Source organism: Natrix helvetica, assembly GCF_964273705.1.
Source record: "Natrix helvetica genome assembly, chromosome: W".
Lineage (NCBI taxonomy): Eukaryota > Metazoa > Chordata > Lepidosauria > Squamata > Natricidae > Natrix > Natrix helvetica.
The window spans coordinates 18101366-18116054 of NC_138555.1; the positions used below are offsets into that span (position 1 = coordinate 18101366).

The 14689-nt window shown below is 38.1% G+C and overlaps 1 protein-coding gene across 1 annotated transcript in view; it reads left to right on the forward strand.

The window, feature by feature from the left end:
- The window catches only part of LOC309400489 (myosin regulatory light chain 11), a 35518-nt gene extending 23560 nt beyond the window's left edge, over window positions 1-11958 (forward strand). Inside the window, exons 6-7 of the mRNA XM_081969011.1 lie at window positions 10808-10856; window positions 11578-11958. Of these exons, the coding sequence (XP_081825137.1) occupies window positions 10808-10856; window positions 11578-11682 (154 nt within the window). The 3' untranslated portion in view covers window positions 11683-11958. The remainder of the gene's footprint in view (window positions 1-10807; window positions 10857-11577) is intronic.
- The last annotated feature ends 2731 nt before the right edge of the window (window positions 11959-14689 follow it).

The following is a 14689-nucleotide window of genomic DNA, read 5'->3' on the forward strand; positions in this document are numbered from 1 at the left end:
TGTTTTAAGCCATAAAGACTCTTCTTCAGAATCCAACATTCAGACTTGTCATTGTCTTTGATTCCTGCTGGTTTTTTCATGTAGATTGTGTGTTGTAATGGTGCATGTAGATAAGCAGTTTCTAATCAAATAGTTATTTTTTGCAGCCCAAACTAAAGTGGCTCTAACCGTAGTGGATTTTAGACTAGGTGCGAACACTGCATCATAATCTGTGACTGGTCAAAACCCTGAGCCACTAGTCTAGCCTTATATGTTATGGCTCAGTCTACGCCAGTTTTTATTTTGCATATCCACTTACTCCCTATTGTTTTCTTGCCTGGAGGTAAATCAGTGTTTTCATAAACTTTCATATTCTGCAAAGACTTAAGTTCTTTAGTCATTGCAGTTCTCCATTCCTTTTGATCTTCTGGAGGAAATGTGGTCAATTCATGATATGTTGCAGGAACTTTGTTAACCTGATAAGCCATAGTTGCCTGATACCTATCAGGTGGCTTAGTTACTTGTGTAGAACGCCTTGGTAATTCAGGATTTATTACCGGACTTTCTATTTTCACTTGTTCCTGCTCTACTACTTCCTCTTGAGTAGACAACTCATTTTTAATATCCAAACCTGGTTTCTCATCATCTTCATGAGTGCTAGGCTTGGTTTCTATAATCACATCATTATTTAGTTCTAACCTATTCCATCCTATATGTTCCATAAATTTGGCATTTGCACTACTAACGACCCTTGTTGATCCTCTTTGCCAAAATCTGTAGGAGCTGTGATTAGAATTATAGCCTATAAAAATTAGCTGTTGGCCTCTTTTTTGTCCTTTATGTCTCAATTGTGAGGGAATATGAACCCAAGCTGGAGTTCCAAATATATGAATGTTACTGAGGTCTGGTTTCTTACCATACCATCTAGTATACGGTATTTCACCAGTTGTGGTGTTAATCACGTTGTTTAAAATATGATTTCCACACATCATCGCCTCACCCCATAATGATTCAGGCAAACCAGCATCAACTAGCATAGTTCTAACCATAGATTGTAATGTCTGCCCTCTTCTTTCCACAAATGCATTATGCTGTGGACGATAAGGTGCAGAACGTTTATGTTGTATACCAGCCTTTTGTAACATAGTTGTAAAATTTGAGTTTGTGAATTCTGTACCATTATCAGTCACTACTGTAATAATCTTATGATTTGTTTTTCTCTCTACAAATTTAACCCAGTTAGTGAACCGTTGAAATGTTTCTGTTTTGTTCTTTAACAGAAAACAAAAACCATATCTTGAATAATGGTCTAAAATGCTTAGTACATAACAGGCTCCCCCCAAACTAGGTTTCATTGGCCCTATTAAGTCAGCAAATACCACTTCTAGTGGTTTCTTGGTCTTAAACCCATTTAACCTATTAGCCGGAGTAGCTCTACTCTTCTGTTCATTACAAACATTACAATTTATATACTGGCTACATGGCTTTATCTTCACTCCATCAACTAACTTCACTGTTTCTTGCAACATTTTGAAATTGATATGTCCCATTCACCTATGCATTAAATGAATACACTCATTGTGGGGTTTAACATTCGAACATACAGCATTAACAACATTGGAATCATACATTACATATAACCCATCTTGTAGCTTAGCAGTAACCTTAATATTCCCTTTTTCAATAAAACAATTATCCCCTTTAAATGTTACAATGTAGCTATGATTAACCAAAACTTTAACCAAAAGCAAATTAAACTTAATGTTTGGTACATATAACATATGCAATGTTTCAGAAATACATGGACATTTAGCAATACCTTCACCCGATACCTTTAGCCTCCAACCATTTGCTAAAGAAACATGTTGTTTACTTGTAACCAACTTTACAAAAAAATTTCTATCTTTAGTAATGCACATTGATGCCCCACTGTCGATAATCCACAAATTGTGGTTAAATGATGCATTGTTATCTATAGTCACATTAATATCATGTTTTCTAGATTGTATTTCTGTGGTTTTGGCTTTTTGCAAAACCTGACAACGTGTTTCAATTTCAAGTTCCTGCATATTACAACTCAGTTCCATTGTAGCCCACATCATGTCAATTCTGGAGTATGATAAGTGTCTATTTGAATAGGAAGTGTATTTTTTTTGTAGGATTTCTTTCTCTCCAAACATCTTTAAGGTTTATTTCATCTGTCATTTTAAAAAAGGCTTTAGGTAATCGTTTTCTATTTATCTTTGTAACTTTTTCTGTTATATAGTCCAAATTTTGATCTAGAATTCCATTAAAATCTCCCATCGTGCAAATATCAGCATAGTCCAATTCAATTATTTTCCTATGTACTTTTCTGTAAAATTCATCTTGTTTATCGTTAGGGGCATATATTGCAATTAAAAGTATTTTCTTCGAGTTGTTCATAATTTCCACCATCCAAATTCTTCCCTCATCGTCTGTGTAAATTTGTTTTGCTGGAATTGTATCTTTAACATAAAATATCACTCCTCTTTTCTTACAGCTTGCCAATGCTGTGAATATTTTCCCCAATTTTGGTTGCACCAATAAATGTTCTTGCTGTTTTTGAATATGTACTTCTTGTAAGCAGATTATATCCAGTTTTAATTTTTCTAATTTATGAAATATTCTTCCTCTTTTAATTGCTGAGTTAAGTCAATTTATGTTAATTGAGATCATTTTTTTCTCTTCCATATCTATATTTTATAATTAGGATTTATAGCTCTAGTTGATCTCAGTTCTCATTGTTCTCTAATGTCGACACCACCTATAGCTCCCTCCTCTGGATCCCACCTACAGCACCTTCAAGTTTCTCCATCTCAACTGTACATGCCTCTTGAAGGTCTAACAATAGGTCTTCTCTTCCAGTCTTCTCGGCCTTTCCTCTCAGATGTTCATTGAAGAATGCTTCTGCCTTAGCAAGATGGCACACTTCCGCTGTCTTTATGCCCTTTGAAATTAGACTCCTCCTATAAAAACTACTGGCATTGTACTTTTGCCTCCGTGACTCTCAGAAACATCTCTTGCTACATACTATCTTGGATCTGGAATATCCGACTTAATTGGCTGGAATTGAAATATATAGAAGGTTTCTATTCTTGTCTGGACTGCCTGCCTCGTGATCTCTCTTGGTTGTCCCTTTCCACAGTCGCCATTTCTCTGTATGGACATAGATACTCCTGAGTTTTTTTTCTTCTATGATGGCTCCGAAGAAACCACCTGGGAAGCCAGGTTCTGCTCCAACATCCTCAACATCCAGTCCCATTGGGCAACAGTCTTTAACATCCTTTCTACAACCCAAAGCCCCTGAGGAGGAATCTGTAACTCATCAAAAGATTCTAAAAGGGCAGGAAGAAATGAAAAATCAACTGAGAGAGATGAATGAACAGCTCAGAGAAAATCAAAATCAAACAGCACAAAATAAACAGAGACTGGACGTTCTGGAGGAGGGGGCAACTGAGATGAGGGGGGAGGTGAGGGGGGTCCAGAGAGGAAATTTAGAACTTGAGAACCACCTGATAAAAATGGAATTTGAAAGGATGTATTTTTTCCTTAGATTTCAAAATGTAATTGAGACTGACAATGAAGACTTAAAGGAGATAATGACAACAATCTTAGCTGAATATATTAAAAAAGACAAACAGCAGTTAGGGTGGGATATTGACTTGGTTTATAGAGTTAATTCAGCTTATGCTAGAACACACAATGTTCCAAGAGAGGTCCATATTAAATTTCTTAGAAAGGCTACAAGAGATGAGATTTTGGGGGCACAAAGGGGGCAAACATTAAAATACAAGGACAGAGAGATAGCCATTCTGAAACAAATACCGAAGAAAGTAAGAGATAAGAGAAAAAAATATACACAATTAGCTAAAAAATTATTTGATAAAGGATTTTGGTTTCGGTGGCTTCTGCCAGAAGGTATGCTGATTTTCTGGGAGGGCGGTAGAGTTAGAATTAATACAACCATGGAGGCGGAGGCCTTCATGGAAAAAAACAAAGCTCTCCTAGACAAAGCAGAGGACATTACACAAGATATGGGAGGTGCCAAGGCTTTGCTGGCAGGCGGGGGGGAAGAGGCAACAAAGAGAAAACTCAGATCACAAAAGTAAGCTAGAAAAATAATGCAATTGCTGATATAATGAATTTTTTTTTGTATGATACAAAGTAAATGATTGAAATTATTGAAAGATACAATGTAAGAATAAGCTGTCAAAATCTAGTTAAGTAATAACATCTTGTTTATTATTTTGTAAAAGTTATGAGTCTTGGGGGGAATACCATTTCCTGCACGATGTAGCTGTCAAAATTTGTACACATATCCAATACCCCTTTCCTAAAAACTTTGCAAAACCAATAAAATTCTTTTAAAAAAAAGAATGCTTCTGCCTTATCGATTGTGTCTATTCTGTATCTTTGTCCTTGCCATGTAAATATTAAACCTTCTGGTATGAGCCATCTGTAGTTAACGTCTTTTTAAAGTAGAATCTTAGGAATTGATATGTTCTTCTCGTCTCTCTCACTCTTCTTGGAGTTGAAGGAGACTACAATCTCCTTCCCCTTATATTCCAATTTTCTTTTTTTTTTCTTTTTTTAATAATTTTTATTGTTTTTGTCTTTTCATCACATATTACAATCTTTATATCAACAGTTTGTACAATGTTACATCGTCATATCTATATATGTTTTCCTCTCTTTACCATATATTACAATCATTATGTCATCTTATCTATACATTTTTATGACATTTTACATATTTACCTACTTTTATATACAGTTCTATGTTTATTTATGTATATTGTTTTCGGCTTAATTATTTTTCTTATTTTCCAACCATTCATACCAATTATTCCAAATTTCGTAGTATTCCGATTCTTCTTTGTCCTTTAATTTTAGGGTTAATTTGTCCATCTCTGCACAATCCAAGGTTTTTTTTAATCACTAATTCGTCTGGCGGTATATTATTTTGCTTCCAGCATTGGGTGAAAGCTATTCTAGCTGTGGTTAATATATGTGTTAGTAGATATTTAAATTTTTTTTGTGTAATTCCCTTTGATTATTCCTAGTAAGAAGGTTTTGGGTTTATATTTTATTTGTTCCCCCGTAATTTCTTGCGCCCACTTCCAAATTTTTTTCCAATATTTTTGCGATTCCGGGCAGGTCCACCACATATGATAGAAGGTCCCTTGTTCTTTTTTTACATTTCCAACAGGTCAGTTTCAGGGTTGGGTACATTTTTGCCAATCTTGTTGGTGGTAGGTGCCAACGATAAAACATTTTGTAAATATTTTCTTTCAATGTTGCTGATCTCGTTAATTTATAATTTGTATTCCAAATTCTTTCCCAATCCGCTAGATCTATATTATAACCAAAATTTTTGGCCCATGCTATCATACAACCTTTAACTATTTCTTCTTCTTATATCGTCAAGAATTGGTAGTCTCTCCTCTGTTTCCTCACTCTTCGTGGAATTTGTTTTAGTATTAATATCTCCTTCCCCTTGTACATCATTGGTTCGTCTCTTGTTATTTTATATAGTATGTCTCTTACTTTTTTCCTCGCGAACCTGATGTGCACTTCTCTGGGTAGTCGATGTTTTCTTGCATAATTGGTGGTAACTCTGTAGATGTTGTCCAATTCATTTATGATCTCTTGCTTATCTCTATTTACAGTTTCTGCAATTAAGCCGGACATTATCATAGTTAGGTCTTCATCTTTTGCCTCTGTCACATTCTGAAAGCGGAGGTAGAAAGCTGCACGGTCCATCTCCATATGAATAAGTGATTCCTCAAGATTTTTATTTGATGCTTTCATTTGTTGTTCAACCTGGTTTATTTTAATTTCTGTCTGTTCTGTTCTTTTTTCTACTTCTTTTATTAATTGTTCATTCTTTCCCAGAGCTTGTTGTATGGTTTCCATTTTATCATCTAATTTCTGTATGTCTTTCTTGACTTCGCTTTTCATTTCACACATCTCTGCTTTCATTTCATTCATATCTATTTTCATTTCATCGTGGTTTTTTGTTGCTGTTTCTTGGAGTTTTAACATAGTTTCTTGAATGGTTTGCAGCACTGTCTGTATATTTTCAGTATTTGACCCCGCATGTGTTTTTTCTGTTTCATTCATTTCTTCTGTTGATCCTTTGGGTGTTGGGGGGGCCGTCAATCCCCTTGTTGTTGGATTTATTGCAGGGTTGATGTTCGTCTTTTTCCCGGTTCTTAATGCTGTTGATGTTATATTTGCCATTTCTCTTATAGTTTTATCTTGTTCTAAAACTATCTTGTATATATTGTCCCAAATTGGCATTCAATCTTCCCCCCCCCCTTTTTTTTTCTTGTATTAGTATATCCACAGTAATCTTAATATACTATATAAGTTTTAAATAATACAGCATAATGATAATAATAATATATATATTATACAATAATATCTAGAGGTGTTGGCAGAAGGGGTTATATAGGCAAGGAGGGAAGATGGAAGGGTCTCAATATTTGTTCATATTAACATCCACAATACAATATTTTAAGTACTTAAGTGCTTAGATTGTTCACTCTGTCCTTAATAATATTAAATTTTAACTTGTTTAAATGATTGTGGCATATGTACAATATACAATATATAAGTATATATAACTAGTAACTGCTACCGGGTTTCAAACTTACTTATTTATAGTTATAACGATGTAGCAATAAATATAGATATAAATAGAGCTATTTGTCTTAAATATTAATTAATTTAAATATTTGATTATAAAGATTATAACAATTGTATATAGTTATGTATTGTTAATATAGACAGTTCATTCACCGCTTTTTCCTCTGTGTTTCTTTAAGTTCAGAGCTTCTTTAAGTTCTTTTCAGTTCCTTTCTTTCAACTTTACACAATTATCCGGGCTCTTCTAAGTTGTTACAATGTTGCTGTTTCGTCAGCTTTCTCTTCCGCCTTGATACTTTGTTGCTCTATAATTGATGACCGTCCGCTGCTGTTCCCCGGTATAGCGCGATCTTTTAATGTCTCCTTCTGTCTCCTTTCTCCTGCTACCCGAGTCCACAGGAACCCCAGACAGATCGTATTTTTTTCCCCCTCGTTTCTTCAGGCTAGTTTTAGATTTTAAGGTTGTCGCTCTCACCTCTTCCAGTGGCCTTTTTAGTGGGATTCTCTCACCAGATCTCTGGAGTATCCCTGTTTGCCCGTTCTCCTCTATAATCTGCGGTACGTCTTTCCCAGCCTGTAGCTCTCTGCTGTTTTCACTTGTATCAGGCGTTGCAACAATGTAGCAAAAGTTGATTCAAATCTCCTCCCTTCTTCTATTTGGTGGTTTGCCGAGGCTTCAGGTCCACCATTCAGTGAAGCAAGCGGTGAACGCTTACACATTGGGTTAAAAAGGGTATCCCCGGTCGTAACAGGCGATCGCCTTCCGCCTCGTTCGTTCTGGGGTGTCCCTACTTCTCCGCTTCACCCTTCAAGCTCAGCGTATCCCCCTGGGGGATCCTCCAAACGTGTATATCGGGGTTCGAAAAGCAGAGCCCTGCTTTCTTCCCCGCACTTGCCTCAATGTCACCACCGGAAGTCATATTCCAATTTTCTATATCTTGTTTTCTGTAGAATTTGTGATTTAATTATTTTCTTGGTAAATCTTACATGAACTTCCCTCGGGAGTCTATTTCTCACTGCATATCTTATGTAAACTCGAAACGCCTCATCTATGCCATTTATAATCTTCTCTTGGGTTATCTCTAACACATATTTCAATAATTCTGATATTATTTGCACCAGGTTCTCACCTTTTTCTTCTATGTTTTGGAATCTTAAAAAGAATTCTGACTGATCCATCTCCCATCCCAGTATTCCGCTATTATCTTTTTCCACTGTGTTCAATCTACTGTCAATATTCTCCATTTTCTTCTCTCTTTCTTCATCCTTTTCTTCGATTTTTTGTAGTCTATCTTCATATTTCATCATCCATTGTAGAATAGTTTCCATTTTTTCTTCTGTTTTACCTGTCTTTTGTTCTATATTTTCTATTCATTGCTCTATTGCTTCCATCCTCTTTTCCATGTTCTCCATTCTTTTTCCAATAATTTCCGATCTCTTATCAATGCTCTCTCCTCTTGCTTCTAGTTTTTGTATTCCTTGCACAATTGCCTCTAATATTACACCCTTGTCCTTTTCCTTGTCCTGTTGAAGCATTGTCTGTATTGATCTTTGCCCTCCTGCAGGTGAAGAGGAGGGGGTTGTTGTTGCGGAGCCAACAGTTGCTATTTTTCTACTCATCTTCCTTTTTGTATTTTTGTTTTTAATCGTGAGGGGTCAAAGAATAAAAATAAAACAATAACTAACAGTTAAGACAGCAATAAAAAAGGCCAAAAAGAAGAAAAGGGGGAAAGAAAAAGGGAAAAATATGCAATAATATGGAAAACCAAAAATCAGGAAGGAAAAAAGAAAAATAAGAAATAAAAAAAATCTTTGATCTCTTCTATGTAAAAAGGTTATGAAAAGAAGAGGGGGGAAAATAAAATAAAAATTGTTGACATTTCCCTTAGTCCAGCGCCCTTGAAACACTCTGAGAAAGAGAAAAAAGAAGAAAAAAGAAAAAAAATCAAAACAGAAAAAGTAGACAGAGTGAAACCACAGCTTCCAAAACAAAGTAAGATAAACACTGCCACCAAAAGAGAACAAAAAAAGAAACGTTCAAAATTTATTTATTTATTTATTTATTTATTTATTTATTTATTTATTTATTATTAGCGTTTATATACCGCCCCCTCTCCCGAAAGGGACTCGGGGCGGTGTACAGTCCGTATTAAAATACAACAGATTAAAACGTAGAAATAACTATATAAATACATGTATAAGAGGAGGGTAAAATATGCCAAACTGTACAGCTAATAAATAAATCAATACAAAAGTTTAAAATATCAAGTTAAATTTAAAACAATATCCCTCTAAAAACCAGTAAGAATGTGTATGCCAGGAGGTAGACATTAAAATTATGCCAAACCAGCCAGTCGGAACAGGTGTGTCTTCAGTTTCTGTCGGAAGGAGCGGAGGTCAGTAGTGGTTCTAATATCGGGGGGGAGGTCATTCCAGAGGGTTGGGCCCATCACAGAGAAGGCCCTACTCCTTGGTGTCGCCCGTTGGCATTGCCTCGTGGACGGCACCAGGAGAAGGCCCTCCCTGTGAGAGCGGATTGGCCGCAGGGATGTATGTGGGAGGATGCGATCCCGCAGGTAACTAGGCCCTATGCCATGGAGCGCTTTAAAGATGGTGATCAGAACCTTGAAACGCACCCGAAAGACCACAGGTAGCCAGTGCAGCTCGCGCAGGAGTGGTGTTACGTGGGAGTACCTAGTACTCCCCATGACTACCCGCACGGCTGCATTCTGGACTAGCTGCAGTCTTCGGGCGCGTCCCAAGGGAAGCCCCATCTTTATAAGGTGAAAGCCTCTCCAAGGTCACTCTACGCTTCCCCTTTAAAAAGAAAGATTTTTATTTATTCTTTCAAAGTCCCTTTCGAGTCCCTTTTTGGGAGAGGGGGCGGTTTAAAAATCTAAGAAATAAATAAATAAATAAATAAAGTAAATTTCCAGATACTGATAGTTTCCCAAGAAACATCTGCGTTCCTCTCACTATCATATCTGGCTGAATAGCCTTGAACAGCTTCTCTCCAACCATTCATGCAAGAATAAAAACATTGTTCCAAATCCACTAGGTGGCAGTAATACTTGTTTCAATCTCAATCCTTGTTACACTGTAACACTCTGCCTTTAACTTTCTCTTTAAAAAAAAAGGAGATGGTGAATAAAAAGAGAAAAAATTCTAGATCAATTCCAACTTAATTGTAACAATAATTCCAAAAAATCCAACAAAGTAAGCAAGAAGATAAGTGCAAGGAGCTAGTCCAAATTAAAATCAAATTGCCTCGTGAGTCCAGTCAGGCTTCCGACATTAAAAAGGGAAAAAAAGAAACCTTCAATTAAGTATTTCTTAAGTCCGCCACTTATTCTCTTATCAGTCTTTCTTTCTTTTAAGTAAAATCTCCAGGTTTTAGGGTATTCTCCCTCCAAGAAAAAGAAAAAAAAATTAAAACTCTCACCAAATCGACATGCTTCTCTCTAGCACTTGCGTTTTGGGGCAGTCAGCAGTTTCAGCAGCCAAAAGGCTGACTCTTAGTCGCCGGCACCATCTCTATGGCACGGTTTAGGTCCGGATGGACCATCCAAACAACCAGAATTCGGCGGCAATCCCGGGACTCCAGGAAACTCCGACCGTTCCACCGTGATGCCACGCCCCTTTTTCTGGAACAGATTTCTTTTGAGGTGGGGAGGGGGAGTAGAACTCCTTAGCATGAGAGGGCTGTTAGGAAAGTGAAACAGTATTTACTGTGTGAGCAAGAAGGAGACAAGAAGGAGCCTGGCCGTGGCTGAGCTCAACTGTTCTGTAGTAAAGCTGCTTGCTGCTGTGAAAGTGAAACTGAATCTCCTCTCCTCTGCTGCTGTTTTGCATTTGGAACAGATTTCTTTTCAGGTTGGGAGGGGGAGTAGAACTTCTTAGCATGAGAGTGTGTTAATAATATAGGAAATACTAATGCTCTGATGGTCATTTCGAAAAATATTTTCTTAGTGAGCACCTAGAAGCCAAGAGGAACATATGTGGAAATTTTGAACTTTGTAGCCTTTACGGTTCTGGAGATTTCGTGATGATGCATGAGTGGTATTTCACTTTTATATATATAAATAACAATTGGATCAGAAGTCACATACATTTAAGGCCTTTGTCACATACCATGTTTCTTCTTGTCTCACTACAGCTTGGAAGAACTCTTGACTACCCAGTGTGACCGGTTCACTCCAGAAGAGGTAAGAAAATTTCTTTGCATCTTCTGATGTCCCATTCTTTTCTTTACTCAGTTAAGAGTCCCCTTTCCCAGATCTTTTATTTCAGTATTATTTTTCCATGTTGTCAACAATTCAATTTAAAATCTGTAGAACTAGGATAAAAGGATAAAAAGATAATCTGAGTATACTGTATTGATTTCATTGAATCATTACATTAATTTTAAATATATATGAGGTCAGTCTGAGGCCAGAGTCAATGCTGAACTTTTTTTCAACTGAATAAGATTCTTCCAAGGATTGCACAGCACTTTTCTGTTACCACAGAATAAAAACAGATATTAACACTCACATTCTCTTTGCACATAAGTCAGCTTAACCACAGTGAGCAAAACCATACTTGAAAATCAGAGACTGAAGGGATCAAGCCAGGAAAGAACTCTATAACAATCTATATTGTTCTCTTTTAACACAAATCTGAATCCTGAATAGCACATTAAACAAAGCATTTATGAGATATCCTTCTTTTGTTAGCCACCCACAACTCTTCTTGGGCAGTGCCAACAGGCACAATCATTCTCTTTCATGGCTAAGGAGCTGGCTGAGGAATTCTGAGAGTTGAAGTCCACCAGTCTTAAAGTTGCAAAGTTTGGAGACCCCTGATTTAGAGTGACAATTGAAAACATTCAAAGTCATCAGCCGCAATCCTATCACTTCTCAACATAATCTTCTCTCTTTCTGGCAGATCAAGAACATGTGGCACGCTTTCCCTCCAGATGTAGCTGGCAATGTTGACTACAAGAACATCTGCTATGTCATCACACACGGAGAGGACAAGGAAGGGGAATAAAACCTTTTTTTCACCCTTGCTCTGTGGGGAAATCCACCTAGACACCTCCAGGCTGGGGAATTTCATTTATGCTGGTCCCTGATGATCCACACTTTTGTAACCAAACAACAAACATCTCAATCTGTTATATATTATCTTATGGGGAGAAAGATTATGCCCCCCCCCCCCAAAAAAAACCCCACCAACCCTACCCTATTCACTACAACTAGTTTTAACCTAACTGGGACTTCACACCATCAAATGTCTTAATAAAAATGAGGACAGCTCTGTTTCTAATGCCCTTGTTTTCACTGTCTGCTCAGGCCACAGAATGTTAGCACAGATTCAAATGGTACCCCTATTCCCATTTTTAAAACTAATTCAGGTTCTGAATGTGATTGTTTTTCTTCCTTTTAGCGCTGTGATGGTTAATTAATTAACTCAGGTTTTTTTTAGTGTGGCTGGTACAATTGTTAGAAAATAGTTTTAATAGACAAGATCACCTCTTATGTTGCTAGTACTAGAGTCTCATCTAAAAGGAAAGAAAGTCTGCTTCTGGATTCAGAACACATTGTTTTTAATCTATAATTCAATTTAAAGAATTATTTGATTAAAATAGGCTAATTAATCATGTATTTTTAAAAAAAACTCAGCAGGCCTAATATTGCTTCACTTACACATTTATTTTTATATCTGGGCTCCCATATAGGACCCTCTGTGTTTTCCCACCCACATCCTTGGTGATGTCTGCACATCATATTATGCTTCAGTAATCCTTATGTTGTCTGTTGCTCTTATACTAGTGACTGGTTGCTCCATGTCCTGAGTTTCATGTTTACATACCGGTAACTGTTAGTTCACTAAATCCATTCATGCCCTTTCCCTGGGAAAGATCACTTTTTTTTAATATTGTGGATTCTTTTAGCCTGGAGATAATCTACTAAGAGGGGGAAGGTGATTGTTGGTGATGGGTGAGATCAGAGCCACAGATACAATACAATACAATACAATACAATACAATAGTAGAGTTGGAAGGGACCTTGGAGGTCTTCTAGTCCAACCCCCTGCCTAGGCAGGAAACCCTATACCAGTGGTGGGCAACCTTTTTTTTCAACTGAGCCAAACCTCGCCAAAACCACGATTGAAATTTATTTTGAGAGCCACATTTTTAAAACCGAAAATACATAGGATGGTACACTGTTTTTAGTTTCAATAAACTCTGGCATTTGAAGCACGCAAGTTTTAAAGCTGTCAAGTTACAAGATCCTTGCATCCCTAACCCTTTAGGAAAAAACCCCCAAGGGGTCTTCAAACCTGACAGCTTTAAGACTTGTGGACTTCAACTCCCAGAATTCTGAGAATTGAAGTCCACCAAGGGCATCAATCATATTAGCCCAGGGATCTGCAAAATTGGCTCTTAAGACTGGTGGACTTCAACTCCCAGAATTCTGAGAATTGAAGTCTACCAGTCTTAAAACAGCCAACTTTGCAGACCTCTGTGTTAGCCCAAAGCCTGGCGCTGGGCGGGCCTTGCTCCCCCATTGGTGGAGCCCCAAGAAGCGAGGAGGGAAAAAAAGAGACGGAGGCCAAGGAGCTTCCCCCCCGCCCCCTCCCAGCAAAAATCTAACCGGGGAGCCGGGCGGGCAGTAGCAAATTAACCTCAAAACGTATCAACGCTTGGAAGGACGTTGTGAACAAAAACCAGCGTGCAACATGAAAGGATCCCAAATGACTTAACGTTTGTAATGCTGAACTGTCCAAGAATGCTAAACCAATTTGTGATTGCAACTTCCTCGAAAGCCTTTTGAGCGCACCCGGATTAAGGTTCCCTTCCCACAACTTTGTTACCAAATCCCATGGCCACCAAATTAACTCACCCATTTCCACATATACCCAATCATAAAGTAATCAACACTGACTGGATTGGCACACACAAACACACAAATTAAAAATCATAAAGCTGAAGGTGAGCCTGTTTCTCAACCTTGACAACTTTAAGGGGTGTGGACTCCAATTCCCAGAATTCCCCAGCCAGCCATACTCCAATTGTAATTTCGTCTTAAAATAGGATAGAAAGGCTCATGGCAAGAAACTCCAGGCATCCAAACAACTAAAAGGTCAAGGCTGTGTGTTAATTCTGTTTCCCACTTATTTCACAAAGTGGGCTGATTTATTTATCCCACTCATTTATGCCATGCTGTCTTTCGTTTTTGAAACATTTTACAGACTAAGCCTTTTTTTAAAAAATGCCATCAATGTATACACAATTTATTGAGCTGGTATAGGTTCTCCTTGAGCAGGCGGCTGAATTAGAAAACCTCCAAAGTCCCTTCCAGCTCTGTTCTATTCTAAAGACTCTTGTGCTCAGCTCCATTCCAAACAATACTGACACGGTCAGTACTAGTTTTCCTGATTTCCTGATTAGGGAGGATCCTGAAGTCGGGCGGGGACGAGAAGCGAGGAGGCAGAAAAAGAAACGGAGGCTAAGGAGCTTCCCCCCGCCCCTCCCAGCAAAAATCTAACCGGGGAGCTGGGAGGGGGCGGGGGGGAAGCTCCTTGGCCTCTGTTTCTTTTTCTGCCTCCTCGCTTCTCGTCCCCGCCCGACTTCAGCATCCTCCCTAATCATTGTGGGTCGAAAAAAGGGAAAGGGGCGCTTGTTTTGAAGTGCCTGAGAGGAGGGAGGGGAGGGGGCGCCCGGCACACAGAAGAGCCGCATTAAAATGTGTAAAGAGCCGCGTGTGGCTCGCGAGCCGCGGCTTGCCGACCACTGCCCTATACCATTTCAGACAAATGGCTATCCAACATCTTCTTAAAGACTTCCAGTGTTGGGGAATTCACAACTTCTGGATAGCAAGCTGTTCCACTGATTAATTGTTCTAACTGTCGGGAAATTTCTCCTCAGTTCTAAGTTGCTTCTCTCCTTGGTTAGTTTCCACCCATTGCTTCTTGTTCTACCCTCAGGTGCCTTGGAGAATAGTTTGACTCCTTCTTCTTTGTGGCAACCCCTGAGATATTGGAACAATGCTAT